This window comes from Trachemys scripta, chromosome 10 (genome assembly GCF_013100865.1).
Source record: "Trachemys scripta elegans isolate TJP31775 chromosome 10, CAS_Tse_1.0, whole genome shotgun sequence".
In the NCBI taxonomy this organism is placed as follows: Eukaryota; Metazoa; Chordata; order Testudines; family Emydidae; genus Trachemys; species Trachemys scripta.
In genome coordinates, this window is record NC_048307.1 from 7,419,485 (window position 1) to 7,434,593 (window position 15,109).

Sequence of the window (15,109 nt, forward strand, 5' to 3'; positions counted from 1 at the left end):
TCCCTCCCAATTTTCCCGGACATGTCCGGCTTTTGGGGATTTCCCCCCGGACGGGGATTTGAGCCCCAAAAAGCCGGACCTGTCCGGGAAAATCCGGACGTATGGTAACCCTACACAAGGAGCCCCCTTAGCAGGAGCCTGACGGAGCCATTTCTAGTGGCCTGTCTAGATGAGGAAGTTACATTGGATTAACTTCAGGTGTGGTGTTGAACTGATGCAGAAAGCTGTGTGGATACTGTTGTTTCAGTTTAAGCCAGTCTTTTTTCAGCTTAGCTTAAACTAGCAATTACGAATCAATTTAAACTAAACCAAAATAAGCCTGGCTTGGTTTCAGCCGAAATGGCAGTGTCCACACAGCCTTTTGCACGGGCTAATTTAAATCAGTTTAAAAAACGATTGGTGTAACGTCTGTGTGTAGACATGTCCTTGTGCTTCTTTACCAAATGAGGGAAAGAGGGACAAAAATAGCTTGGAGAAGGAGTCAGAGGGTCAGAACACGCACTCTGAGGCTGGCCTGCTTACCTTTCATGCACATTTGCAATTTAAGAGAAACTCTGTGTTGTGCCGGCTAGTTTATGGCATGTACAGTCCCAAGTGCTTTTGGGGCAGCACATGGGCCGAACAGACTCACCATGGATATTCTGTCTGTAGACAGCTGAAGTGGGTTGAATGCATCTGTGCACACCCAAGAGTGGTAACTATTGACCTTTCAAAATGATGTGGTGAATGCTTCACCGCCTAGTTGTGGGATTGCTCTCATGACCCTTGTGCAGGCTGGTTTATTTGTGTCAAGAAAGGGGTATGTTTAGGATGGTTAAGAGAGTGGGGAATGTAAGTAGGTATGTAACTGATAGGAGATGTCATTCCGTGCCTTTAAAACAGAGAATCCCCCCAGGCCTGCTGTAGTGTCAGCTACCCGTTTGAGTAGCAGAATGTTATAATTAGATACTGTGCGCTTGCTCGTCTCATGAATACTTTACCTTTGTTCTTTCTGTGTTGGTTGTTTTCCTTCGTCTGAAATAATAAATAAATATATAAAGACAGAAGAACGCAGAGTTTGCTCTTTGTGCAAAGGAAAACAACAGCCATGGTTAATTTAAATGATACTGCCAAACTCAAAGGCGTTCAAAAACCATAATTTCAGTCCCCAAAAGTCATATGATCAGTTTAAAAATCATGAGACTTAAAAAATTCCCAATAAATGTTGGGTTCTTTTTATTTGCCTTCTGGTTTTTCAAGTATTCACATTTTCAAGTCTGAAGACTAGAACCTTTCAGCTTTCATTTTAATAAAAAAATGAGTCTCATGTAATCACATGACTCCAGAAGCTGAGGCTTTAAGAAACACACCACTGTCCCAAGATTCACAATAAAAGCGTGGGAGTTGGCAAGACTGTTTAAGGGCCACATCAGAGTGAATGGGAAGAATAAAGTTGTACTCGGTCCGCTCACAGAAATTGGGGCCATAAGGATATGTTAATGAAGGGAGTTACGCAGAATAGGTGCAGTGTCACATGCACAGCTCATAGGGACCACTTTGTAAAAATCATTACTCGGGACTCTACAGCAGCCAGGGTGACCTCACATGGCAACAATTTTCATAGAAATAATGTGCATAAACTTGCAAGTCCTCTTTCCTTTTCTCCATTTCCTAATAATAGCACTATCTCACGTTGAAATGTAAATGTTTTCTATCAGTACTGCCTGGGAGACTGATCCTGCCAACCCCCACCCCTGGGCATAGCCTTTAAGTCAATCGGGCCATAAGTATTACACTCAGTAATAAGTCAACAGAGGATTGGACCCTAAATGTCAAAGTCAACATGTAATTGTAAACCCTGTGCTTGCTTGAAGTTATTGTAGGCTACATGTATCAAGTATATTCTGGGAAGAATTTCCCCACTGTCTTTTCACCAGTCCAGACCCACCCTCCCTCTTGAATTTCTAATCTCACGTTCCTGCTGTGAACCATTCCTGAGCCTGTGTCTAACACTGCAAAATGTTTTGTTGAGGGCATACAGGGGAGGATGGACAAGATAACCCCGCAGGTCTTTTGTAACTCTTAATTCTTGTAAAAGTCCTGCCTTCCCGTCAGGCTTTACAGCCTGAAGCAGTAAATGTGGCCAAGGCAGGTGACTTTTTTTCCCAGAAGCTCACGTGCCTGACACAAAATGCATTTAAACATGCGACTATTTTTAGCCCTGTGTTGGATTCCAAGTAAAAATGACTGTCGGCCACGGCTCTCATTGCTCATAAACCTTTGACATTTGGTTTTTCTCGGGAAGTAATCAGCACGTCCGACGAGCTGTATTCTGAGCTTAGCTCCAGAAAGGGAAAAAAAGAGTCTTTCTACCAAATTTATTTTCCACGTTCTATTCCCCACCAATGCCAGAAAAGCTGTTAGAGATGCTGCAACTAAAGGTCTCCATTTTATTTCCCCCCCCCTCCCCCCACAGTTTCACGGAAGCCATGAGGAGCCAACCGAAGCTGGAAGGTCTGGATTGCCTCTATGTCTACTACGCAGGCTTGGCTGTTCTCGGAATAGGTTTCTTGTTCGTCATCTCCAGTTTTTTAGCCCTGGGATTCATCGGGACGTTTTTGGGTAAGGCTGCCATCAGGCACGCATGATGCAGTTTTCACAAACCATGTCTACCCTATGAACTAGGGGTGTTGTTCCCAGCATGCCGACTACAAACCATCCGGAACCCTGTAGGTAGGTAGTTGGCACAGCTAAGCCAGGCTCCTGCTGCCTGTGTGACTGACTCTCCGCTGCTGTTTATACCCACGCTAGCTCTCCTTGAGCTACTGCGGGGCTGGGAGTTGAAAACCCCACCCCTAAATCGTGGTGTAGATGTAACCACAGAAAGTGGTCCTGGGGGCATCTAGCCTGTATTTTTCAAAGGTGATTGGATATTTTGGATGGCTCGGTTGTTGTTGTTTTTTTGGCGGTCCAGCTCGAGACGCCAGGAGGGGACGGGTGCTCAACCAATTCTGAAATTCAGGTTCCTTTCAGGTGCCTCAACTGAGAAGCGAGCCATCCAAAACTACTAATGACCTTGGCTATCTGACCCAGGGAGAGCAGACAAGAGACCAGTTTTCAAGATCTTGGGTAAAATTTTCAAATGTGCATTGACTTCCAAGGAGACTTCTGTTCCTAAATGCCTTGGGCACTTCCGAAAAAAAATGGGACGTAGACACCTAAGCGATTTAGTCATTTTGGAAAATCTTTGCCCCGCGCCTCTGCCCCCCCCCATCAGAAGGGAGGGAGGTAATGATCATTCCCACTTTGCAGAGAGATGTATTGACTTGCCTGAGGTCTTGCAAGTAGGAATAAAACCCAGGGCTCCAGACTGCACAGTCTGGCCACTAGTCAGTGCTTCCTCATTCCTTAATAGATTGTCCTCCATGTTTGTTGGTCACCCATCACTCGCTGGCTTCCCACCAGAATTTGTCTGACAGCCACCTTGTGAATAGCTCCTCCGTCACAATTTCCTCTTCCAGATGGAGGGACCCTAATTGACTCCTGATACCTAGAGCCTTGAGACCAGAGAGCTGGAGTCCTGGGGGCCTTATTTCCCCTCCTCCCTGTGTCCAGGCGCTGTGTAAATATGGTTATTTGGTCAGGAAATATGAGCCCATTAATAGTTTGCAGTGTTGTTGTAGCCATATCGGTCCCAGGATACTAGAGAGACACGGTGAGTGAGGTAATGTCTTTTATTGGAGCAACTTCTGTTGGTGATAGAGCCAAGCTTTTGAGCTTACACGGAGTTCTTCTTCAGGTCCCTAGATAAACAGGACTCTGAAGAAGAGATATATTTACCTCACCCATCTTGTCTCTCTAAAACCCATAGTACTCAGCCAGCAGGTGTCACTCTAGAATTCAAATGGGTTTAACACTCCCGACAGGTCTCAAATTAGTTCCATCGAACCTGAGTCATGGCTGACTCAACGGATCCTTTGGATTTGAATTTCCATGGAAAAACAAACAAACAGGAGTCAGATTCAGTGGAAATGCGAGGAGTACTCTCTCTGCATGGCTCCAATTTTCCCCTTAGACCACTACTTCTGTGTGTAAATGGGTAGGGAAGAAGGAAGATCTTGGATTTATTAACATTAGTGGCTAGCCTAGATCAAATATTGCATATTCACCTCTACCCTCAGAAGCTCCCTCTGCCATGAAATTGGATTCTAGCTGAGATTCTATGGTTTAGAGGCTATCACGACTCAGCAGGGGAAAAACATCCCACTCCCCTAATTGGTCAGATTTCTGTGCTTGGTGTAACACTCTCTTGACATGGATGAGACGGTAAGCCCTTTGCCCAGCCATGACTATGGAGGGAACATCGCTTGTGCTGGTGACCTCAGATGTACAAATCTGAACAATCCAAGGAGAAGAATTGATAGTCGTCCAAGGGGAGAATAGGGAGGGGATGAGCAGTGCCACTGAAACAGAGTATCCCAGAAGGGAAATGGACTTGAGACTGGTTTCTATAGGGCCCTGAACTCACCTCTGCAGTAGAATTACTGCTATGTGCCACCAACTTGAACTTTACTGCAGACCCAGCTATAACAAGTGCAGTGCTGGAGCCCTGCTATTCTCTTTTGAGACTCATAGACTTTAGGGACCATCATAATCATCTAGTCTGACCTCCTGCACGTTGCAGGCCACAGAACCTCACCCACCCACTCCTGTGATAGACCCCTAACCTCTGGCTGAGTTACTGAAGTCCTCAAATCATAATTTAAGGACTTCACGTTACAGAGAATCCACCATTTACACTTGTTTAAACCCGCAAGTGACCTTTGCCCCCATACTGCAGAGGAAGGTGAAAAACTCCCAGAGTCTCTGCCAATCTGACCCAGAAAATTCCTTCCTGACCCCAAATATGGCACTCCAGGACAGCAAGGAAATGTTTTTCCTCTCAGTTATGGAGCTGTCTTTTGAGTGTGTATTTCTGCTCGTTCCTTGAAACTATGGGCACCTTTATCTTTGAGAAAGAAGCGGGGTGAGTTCCCTAGCGCTGGTGGGATCTACATTTTGCTTTGGGTTAGGAAAGCTGTGTTTGATCCGTAAGAATGAGGTCATTGCGTTACATCCAAGGGAGAGGAAAGCCTGAAACACCCAACGGCCGCGAAAACGTACGGGAGTAGGATTCAACCCTTCAGCAAAATCAAGTTTCCTTTTGTTACAATGATGGGGGCCATATAAGCATCTGGCTAGGCAGATAGCTTCTGGACTGGCCTCTTCAAATAATACATTTAAATTGCTTAGAAATGGCAAAGCATTTTGCCTTTTCAATGTAGGCTAAGCTGCTGGAGCGTATGGACAACAATGAGTCACTAAACAAGTTTTTCTGTGCCACCCAATTTTCCACCCAGCAGTGTTGGTTCCAGCCTCCATTTTGTGGCTGTTGAGTTTGTTCATTTCAGTTCATGCAGCTTCATTTTCTTTCCCGCTCACAAAATAATTCTTCTCAGCGGTCACTGGGGTTGGCTCACCAGCATTTCCTTTCCTCATTGTGCCTTCACAATTGGAGCAATTTGCAGAGCTATAAACACTTGCTGGAATTCTAGTTTAATGTTCGCTTCCAGTGCGGTTTGCCCTATTTTCTGACATGCATCGTGGTGGATAGTTGCCTTAAATGAGGTAATAGGATTTTTTGCATGAGGAAAGGAGTGTATTTTTCAGTCCATCTCTCTCCTGTCTATGCATTATTCTTTCCAGCAAGGAAAGCATTGGCCATGGTTGCAAGTAAACCCAACTTGACCAAACGCTGTCAGGTGGGTTACATTGAAACTTATTAGTCTCTACAGAGAAGCAGTGGTAGTGAGGCTTTATAGCTAGCTAAAGCAGAGGAGGTTTCCAGAGGAGGCTGTAGAAAACCTGACATATACACCTCTACCGCGATATAACACGACCCGATATAACACGAATTCGGATATAATGCGGTAAAGCAGCGCTCCGGGGGGGCTGCGCACTCCAGTGGATCAAAGCAAGTTCGATATAACGCGGTAAGATTTTTTGGCTCCCAAGGACAGCGTTATATTGAGGGCAGAGGTGTATATACTAAACTGCTCTTGAACCACAGAGATCCAAAATAACCCCTATAGGGTGGACGGACACCTTGAATTCTTTCCGACGAACATAGGAGCTGGAAGCCCCAACCAAGACTGCAGATCCCAACCTCCCACTTCCTGAGAAAGGACTGTTCCCAATTTTGGGGGCTTCCTCGAGACTCAAGTGGTGCCCAGAGCTTGTGCGGACACTCAGCACAGGGGTAAATTTCACCCTCAGAGAAAGAGATGCTCCAGTGGACAGTCTACCAGAGGTTTCGGGGCTTGAAGAGAAGCAGTGTTGCCTAGTGGTTAGAGAACCGAACTGGGACTCAGGAGACTGACCCGGGTTCTAGTCCCAGTCTGGCCACTGGCCTGCTGGGTGACCTTGGACAAGTCACTTCTCCCTGCATCTTCATTTCCCCACATGTAACATGTGCCTACCTCCTTTATAATGCACTTTGATCTCTTCTGAAGAAAAGTGCTTTATAAGGGCTAGGGTTATTTATTGTTATGTAAAGCTTCTCCACTCCCCTTTGGCTGGAAATCTTACCAGATCTGTCCCTGAGATGACCAGGTGATATTGGCATTGTTCCAGCTGGAAATGCTGCAAAAACTGCCCCCATCTTGGGATTTTTGCTTCCACTTTTGGCTTAAACCAGGAACTGCAGAAGCACCAAATATATATAAAAATCATAGCTATGAAAACAACAAACCAAACTTATTTCAAATCTCAAAACAGTCACAAGAAGTTCAGTCTGAGATTGGGAAAAGGTTCCATCAAGTTCTTCGTCCATCCAGATTGGTGCCCCCAAGTCTCATAATCTCTACCATCCTATTATTGTTCATTAAAGGGAGAAACCTGGAGTGAATCCTGAGATCTGAGCCCTATTGAACACTGGCACAGCCCTAGCAGAAGGCTTCCTAGGGACTTGGAGGCAATGCAACTGATTTCCAATGTGGGGAGATATTATTTTATTAGAGATATTAGAAATGACATTTACCTAGAATCTGGGAAGTATCTGAGCCAGAGATCAGACAAGCTCCTAAACACCCCACAGTTTGAGTCTAAATTTCTGGGGTTTAGATATAGCCCATTAGCAAGACCCAGGGCCATTTATAAAATTGAGATACATAAGAACGGCCATATTGGGTCAGACCAAAGGTCCATCTAGCCTGGTATCCTGTCTTCCGACAGTGGCCAATGCCAGGTTCCCCAGAGGGAATGAACAGAACAGGTAATCAAGTGATCCATCCCCTGTCACCCATTCCCAACTTTTGACAAACAGAGGTTAGGGACACCACCCCTGCCTATCCTGGCAAATAGCCATTAATGGACCTATCCTCCAGGAACTTATCTAGTTCTTTTTTGAACCCTGTTATAGTCTTGGCCTTCACAACATCCTCTGGCAAGGAGTTCCACAAGTTGACTGTGTGTTGTGTGGAAAAAATACTTCCTTTTGTTTGTTTTAGGCCTGCTGCCTATTAATGTCATTTGGTTCATTAATTTCATTTGCCATCAGGTTCATCTTTCCCATTTTTTGGGGGGCGGGGGGAAGATGTTTGGATCTAAGATTTTAGCCCATGAGCCCCCCTTTGTAAAGTGTTGCCGGGCTGAGGGAGGACAGTATTGTGTTGGGAAAGGCTATCTTGGACTGCAGAGATTGCTACATCACTGATATTGACTAAAAGCTTCTTAGCTGAAATGGTCCATTCAGTGTTCTTAGATTTGTTTTTCCTTTCTGCACCATGCACATTCTAATCTTTGATTTGTTACTTGTTTCAAGGGTCGGCAGACGCTCGCTCTCTTCCCATTATCAGCGCTGCCATTGATTTAACCTCCGTACTCAGACTTCATCTCCATTGTGATTTGTCCCTGCCAAAGATAAAACATACCCATGCAGCAAAAGCATTTACCTTCTCCAGAAGCTCCCAGTACAAGCAGCGTGGCATTGCCGGAAGCTTTCTTTGCCTTTGCCTTCCTCTGTATGAAGTATTCAGCTGCAGACCAGAGGCTTTTCTCCACAAAGCTTCAAGCCTCTTAGTGCAGTAAGAATTAGTTTGAAAGCAGGGCAATGGAATTGATTCGCTGTGGCCCTGTGACAAAGAACATGCTTTGCTTAGCAGAGTTGTGCAGGGAGTCGGCATATGTTGTTGCCTCCATTAATAGCAGCCCAAATTTACTTTAATAGTCAACGGTAAACAAATGTATTGCGGGAGCAAATAGATGCAAGTGCCAATGTAGATTTAGAGAGATGCCCCGATTCAAGGCATGTTCACATAGCTAGGATGTCTAGTTCTCCTTATTTGTATGCGTGGGTATTTGCAGGCACATTATTATTTATCTGTACTATGACAGTGCCTAGAGGTCCCATCTGCGATCATGGCCCCATTGTGCAAGGCGCTGTACATACACATAGTAAGACAGCCCTTGCTGTCAGACCAGACAAAAGGCGGATATAATTTTGCAGGCCCTAAAAGGAGGCAGGTTTAGAAAAGAGATGACTAAGGGAGGAATATGATAGAGGTCTAGACAATCGTGAATGGTGCGGAGAAAGTGAATAGGGAAGCGTTGCCCTGTTCTGTTCATTCCCTCTGAAGTCTCTAGCACTAGCCCCTCTGAGAGACAGGAAACCGGGCTAGATGGACCATTGGTCTGATCCAGTATGGCCATTCTTATGTTCTTATGTTTTAAAAGCCACGCCTGTGGTATTTTTTGCTGCAGGATGTCATCATTCAGGCTAGCCAAAATGAATGACGGTTTGTTTTTCCTAGGACTTGGCTTGCTTTTGAAGAAGGGTATTCAAGGTATTTTTCCTTTTGTTTTTTAACTGTGATGATTTAGGTCAGAGCTCACACTGAACAGCGGTGCAGGCCTGAGGAATGTTAATAACAGGCTCCTCAAACTCACGGGGCTGCGTGTGTGTTTATTTGTTTGGAACAGGGATTCGCAAATTATGCAGCATTTGCCTCCTTGGAGATCTATGCACTGCGGCCCCTACAAGGCATAATTCTACCGATAAGCCAGTGCCAGCAAGATAGGTGCATTTTTTTGCTGTTGACCTTTGGAGGAGCTAGCGTTGTGCAATGAATGGAGGCATTGACAGCCAAGTACAAAGATAGGAGGGTAAGAAAAAGTATTTTGCACCTGGATACACCCAAAGAAGGTGCAGGAATTGAGTCCATGGCATATATGTAGCAGGACATACGGTATCAGTGGTATTTGTGGTGAAGCCCGGAGCATTTCAACACAGTCTATAGAAGTGACTCAGAAGACGATTGCCAAGCAACTAAGAGAACAGCTCAAATGTATAACATTTGTACCAGGCAATTATTACACTTAGTCGCATATAGCCAAAGCCATCTAATTGGACAGGAGCTGTTTAATCTTGGAAGCAAGTGTTTTGCACTGTGTGAGGCCAAGGAAAGTGCAGCACGATCCAGGTAATAACAACAATAATAATGATAATGGCTTGCCCTCCTATAGTGCTTTTTATCGGAGGATCTCCAAGCACTTTACAAATGTACATTAAGCCCATTACACTCTTGGGAGCTATGGAAGTATTATGATTATTATTATTATTATTATTCTACTAAAGAGATTATGTGGCTTGCCAAAGGTCTCAGAGCGAGTCAGTGACAGCACTGGGAATAGGACACAGGAGTCCTGCCTCCCAGGTCTAATCATGCTCCGGCCTGTTTTATTCTGATTAACGATGTTGCTTCTCTGCCCTGATGGCCAGCAACAGAAGCTTAATTGTGCCTTAATATGCTTATTTGTTTTGCAAATTAAGCCATGTAGGAGTGAAATTTCCTCCCATATCAGGGCCCTGAATGAGGAGAGATGTGTTGGAGGTGGAACCAACAAAGCATTTCAGATACCGGTTCCAAAATCTGACCGATTCCTACATTAAAGCTTCTGGGATGTGCCTGAGGTCAGTGTGTGATCAGACAGGCTGCCATGTACTGTCCAGCCCTCTTAGGCCTTGTCTACGTGGGGAAATTGACCAGAACAGCTATAGCGGAATAGCTCCCCACCTTGACTCTTGGCAGTGTGCTAATTATTCTGGCGGAATAAAGCCGTTTTTATTCTGGAATAGGGTCTACATGGGAAGCTATTCTGCAATAACTATTCCAGTCAATTTCCCTGAGGAAGACAAGCCCGTTACCCTGAAATCATTTTTTCATTTAGTCCTTCATTCACTCCAAGCGGAGATCTTGCTGTAACCCGTATTGCAGTCTGCACGTGATGCAAGTTGAGGCTTTGATTCTACTTCACTCTTGCTGGAGTATCGCTCTGTCCCACTTCTCTGGAGGCAAGTAACACTGGATTTCTTTCTAGGAGATTATGTTCTTCAGAGCTTCCATATATACAACAAACATTCCCCCCCACCCCCAACACACACATTTTAAGGTCCCACATGAGCGATAACCCTGCATTCCCTTCTGTATCCCAAAATAAAACTTAGAAGCAATTCAAGCTTTGCTTTGCATGCCATTTTCTTTCCAGTCTGTTTTCAAAGCGATATGGACGAGTCACCATAAGATAGCGGTGTAAGAGAGCTGTGTCAGTGCTCACCTGTGCTGATTGGATCTGACAGCTCTGAAAGCTTTTCATCATCGTCACACACAACCATAATCATGTCTCTAACCAAGTGAGTTATCGTTGAAATCATGAGGCATTATCCGAGCTAAGAGATCAGCGTGACACAGTGTGATGACCCTGGGTGGTGATTATTCTGATCATTATAGCATCTTGAGATACACATTGACCATTCTCCCCCAGGAATATTTTTTTCTAGTTAAGTATTTCTGCTTTCAGGTGTTTCCTTTCCTAGTCAGCTACTGAATATGCAGCTTTAAAATCAGTGGGCAGGGGTGCTGGAGCAATGTGTATAGTGGGGGCGCTGAGAGCCATTGAACCAAACCAGTCGGAGAACACTTCAACCTCCCTGGTCACTCAAGTACAGACCTAAAAGATGCAATACGCCAACAAAAAAACTTCAAAAACAGACTCCAACGAGAAACTGCTGAATTGGAATTAATTTGCAAACTGGGCACCATTAAATTAGGCTTGAATAAAGACTGGGAGTGGATGGGTCATTACACAAAGTAAAACTATTTTCCCATGACAGGTTTCAGAGTAGCAGCGGTGTTAGTCTGTATCCGCAAAAAGAAGAACAGGAGTACTTGTGGCACCTTAGAGACTAACAAATTTATTAGAGCATAAGCTCTGAAGTGGGCTGTAGTCCACGAAAGCTTATGCTCTAATACATTTGTTAGTCTCTAAGGTGCCACAAGTACTCCTGTTCTTCTATTTTCCCATGCTAATTCCTCCCCCCCCAACTGTTACTCACACCTTCTTGTCAACTGTTGGAAATAGTTTGATTATTATTAGTCCTGATTATCACTACAAAAGTTTTTTTCTCCTGCTGATAATAGCCCATCTTAATTGATTACTCTCGTTATAGTTGGTATGGCAACACCCATTTTTTTCATGTTCTCTGTGTATATATATCTTCCTACTGTATTTTCCACTGCATGCATCCGATGAAGTGGGTTTTAGCCCACAAAAGCTTATGCCCAAATAAATTTGTTAGCCTCTAAGGTGCCACAAGTACTCCTCGTTCTTTAAACTGTAAACTGTATCTGATGAAAAGCACTTCAAGCCAAGAGGCGCAGCAGCACGCCTTGTTCCAGCATCTATCTCAGTGGGCCAGAATCATCCCTGATCTCACTATGGGCTTCAAGAGCTGGGTCAGACTTGCATCGGGAGGTGCTGCAGTTTGGGCTTGAGGCGCTTTCGTGGAGTTACATCCAGCATGATTTTGGCCCAATGCATCCGTCCTGCCATGGCATTGAAAAGTGTATGGTAGATGCTTGAAAGGAAAGCCCTAAGAATGCGGTATTACAGCTCTGATCCCGGGCAAAATGGAACTTAGAGCGTTGGGTTTTCTTTGTGGACTTCCTGAATAGTAGTGGCTTATGCAAGTGCGAGCCTGCTAAGCCCTCACTAGAGACAGGTACAGTGTAGGCTTCCCTGCACTCATGCATAGTCAATACACATCAGGAATTTCGGTGATGGGTGGCAATATAAAACCCTAAGATGGAGCCTGAGCTGCGAAATTCTCTCTTGTCCTGCCCCCCACCGTGGTCCTCACCAATGTACCTAAAAACTGACCTGCAGCTCCAGTACTGTTCCAGTTCAGGTGACCCTCAGGAGCACATGTCGTCCGCCATGTCCCATTGTGTGATGACATTGTGGGTGGCTAAATATCCAGACGGGACTCATCTGAGACCATTTGTAACCAAGTCTTCAGAGGAGAAAAGTTAGTCCGTTAATTTTCTGGCATATAAACTGCAGGAAATAAAATACATCACTGAGGGTTGTTAATGCACTTTTATAATTATTAATTTCAAGATGTTGTGAAGATGTGAAGTTTAGTGATATAAAAACCACAGAAATTGCCATATCAGAACAGTTCAATGGTCCATCTGGACTTGTTCTTTCTGTCTATCTATCCATCACATTTCTAAGGTATTTTACCATCATGGTGTCTAAGCACTGACAATATCTCTGGCAGTGACTAATACCGCATCCTTCCTAGGAACTGACAATTCTCATAAAACATGCAGTTCTGCACTATTGTGTCAAGGGGGTCAAGTTCTTCCTGACCTGCAGCTGGTGATCCCCAGAAGCCTAAACATTAATTGCTCTTGTGGTTTTCATTCCATGTAATGTCACTGCAGATGCTTTTCTTAATCCTATAAATGTCGGGTATAATATATATATATAAAATCAACCTAGAGGACTTGAACATAAGGACGGCTACTCTGGGTCAGACCAAAGGTCCATCTAGCCCAGTATCCTGTCTTCCAACCGTGGCCAATGCCAGGTGCTCCAGAGGGAATGAACAGAACAGGGAATCATCAAGTGATCCATCCCTGTCGCACATTCCCAGCTTCTGGCAAACAGAGGCCAGGGACACCATCCCTGCCCATCCTGACTAATAGCCATTGATGGACCTATCCTCCAGGAACCTCTAGTTCTTTTTTGAACCCTGTTATAGTCTTGGCCTTCACAATATCCTCTGGCAAGGAGTTCTACAGACTGACTGACTGTGTTGTGTGAAAAAATACTTCCTTTTGTTTGTTTTAAACCTGCTGCCTACTAATTTCATTTGGTGACCCCTAGTTCTAGTGTTATGAGAAGTAGTAAACAACACTTCCTTATCTACTTTCTCCACACTAGTCATGATTTTATAGACCGCTATCATATCCCACCTTAGTCGTCTCTTTTCCAAGCTGAAAAGTCCCAGTCTTATTAATCTCTCCTCATATGGAAGCCGTTCCATACCCCTAATAATTTTTGTTCCCCTTTTCTGACCTCACTTCTTCGGATGCATCCGAAGAAGTGAGGTTTTTACCCACGAAAGCTTATGCCCAAATAAATCTGTTAGTCTTTAAGGTGCCACCAGACTACTTGTTGTTTTTGTAGATACAGACTAACACGGCTACCCCCTGATACTTGACACCTTTTCTGACCCTTCTCCAATTCCACCCCTCCTTGGCCTGACAAGAGGGTGGAAAAGGGATTGCAGAGGAAACCCCAGTGCCTCCTTCCCCTACCAAAATAATACCAGCTCAGTACATTGTGATGAGGTTGGTTCTGTTAGAGCGGAGATGAAAAACTGGACAGTGAGGGAGCTGGGTAAGGCCTGTGCAAACTGCAGAGAAGGCAGCAGAGTGGAGAGGAGAGATCTCAGATAGCTTAGACCAGTGAGGTGTGTAATGACCCAGCTCCCCTTGAGACCCTGCTGCCTCCCAGTGACCCTCTGGGGTGCTTGATCAATATTTAACAAGAAACTCTTTTTATTGTTCATAGGCGATTACTTTGGCATCCTGAAGGAGGAGAAAGTGACAAGCTTCCCGTTTAATGTAATGGACAATCCCATGTACTGGGGCAGCACTGCCTGCTACCTTGGCTGGTCCATCATGTGAGTACAGCTCCGGGCAGTCATGGGCCACAACCCCTTCACCCTGTTGTTTCATCATTCTCTAGGGTCAGTGGCAGTGTTCACTGGGTCTGATTTAGGGCTGATCTTGTGACATGCTGGCCAAGTTAGCTGGGGAGGGCATTTGCCGCTTTGCAGGATCTGGCCCATAAGTGCCACTTGGTTATTACACGCTCCTTGGTGTGTAGGTGAAATCCTGCCTTGTCCTGTTACTGATACTCAGGGAGGAGTAGGGAAGGATGTGAGGAGTCTCTTTCACCCATGTAAGAAGCAGGGAGGGATCTCTCCAGAGAGGGCTAGGAGGTCCACTAAGACAATGCCCCACACACCACGTCCTTAGAGTATGATGCAGGAAGGAGCAAGCATTAGCTAGGCCTGCCTTGTGCTCCTCAGAAAAACCATGAGAAGCGTGAGGAGGCCCGCCTGGAGCCATCCTGCCTTGCAGTGCTGGATGGCTCTTGTGCCAGCTGCCGTTTTGTGGGGCTGAAACTGACAGCATTATTCCTATCAGGAGCACAATGGCAGACTATCTCTGGAGACAGAGGAGATCTCCTTCAGGGTGGGATTGTCCCAGAACCCCAGGCGGCTCTAGGTATTGTGGCCAGCCACTAGGGGGAGACATGAGCAGCCATGCCGGGCGGATGTATTACACATGAAAGTGGTGGAACTATTTACTGAGTCGTTTCTGCGGAAAGACGATGTGGAGGTGGCTCATTAAAGTTACTCCCAACATCCTGGAGAGGTGGCATAGGTAAAAGCTCACGACGGGAAATTATCTAAATGTTCTAAACTGTGGGGACGATCTGGCAGTGAAGGGAAAATGCCATGCATTCTGGCTTTTAATTTGCCAAGTATTACCCCACAATCACAAAAATCACTTGTAAACTGTGGCTATATTTAGCACTAATTTGAGCAAAATAAATAATCTCCACATTCTAGAAAGACAAAACCTTGGCATCTGCTCTTCTGCAGTGCGGAGTCCTTGGCAGACTCTGCAGAATGGAAAAATCAACATCCAGGGCCAAATGTATTCCTGGCGTA

General features: G+C 45.1%; 1 protein-coding gene across 2 annotated transcripts in view; it reads left to right on the plus strand.

The window, feature by feature from the left end:
- PEMT (phosphatidylethanolamine N-methyltransferase) overlaps positions 1–15,109 on the plus strand; it is a 64,855-nt gene that overhangs the window by 25,166 nt on the left and 24,580 nt on the right. For both annotated transcript variants that reach the window (XM_034783895.1, XM_034783896.1), the window contains exons 3-4: positions 2,456–2,601; positions 13,939–14,050. In XM_034783895.1, coding sequence (XP_034639786.1) covers positions 2,456–2,601; positions 13,939–14,050 — 258 coding nt within the window. The remainder of the gene's footprint in view (positions 1–2,455; positions 2,602–13,938; positions 14,051–15,109) is intronic.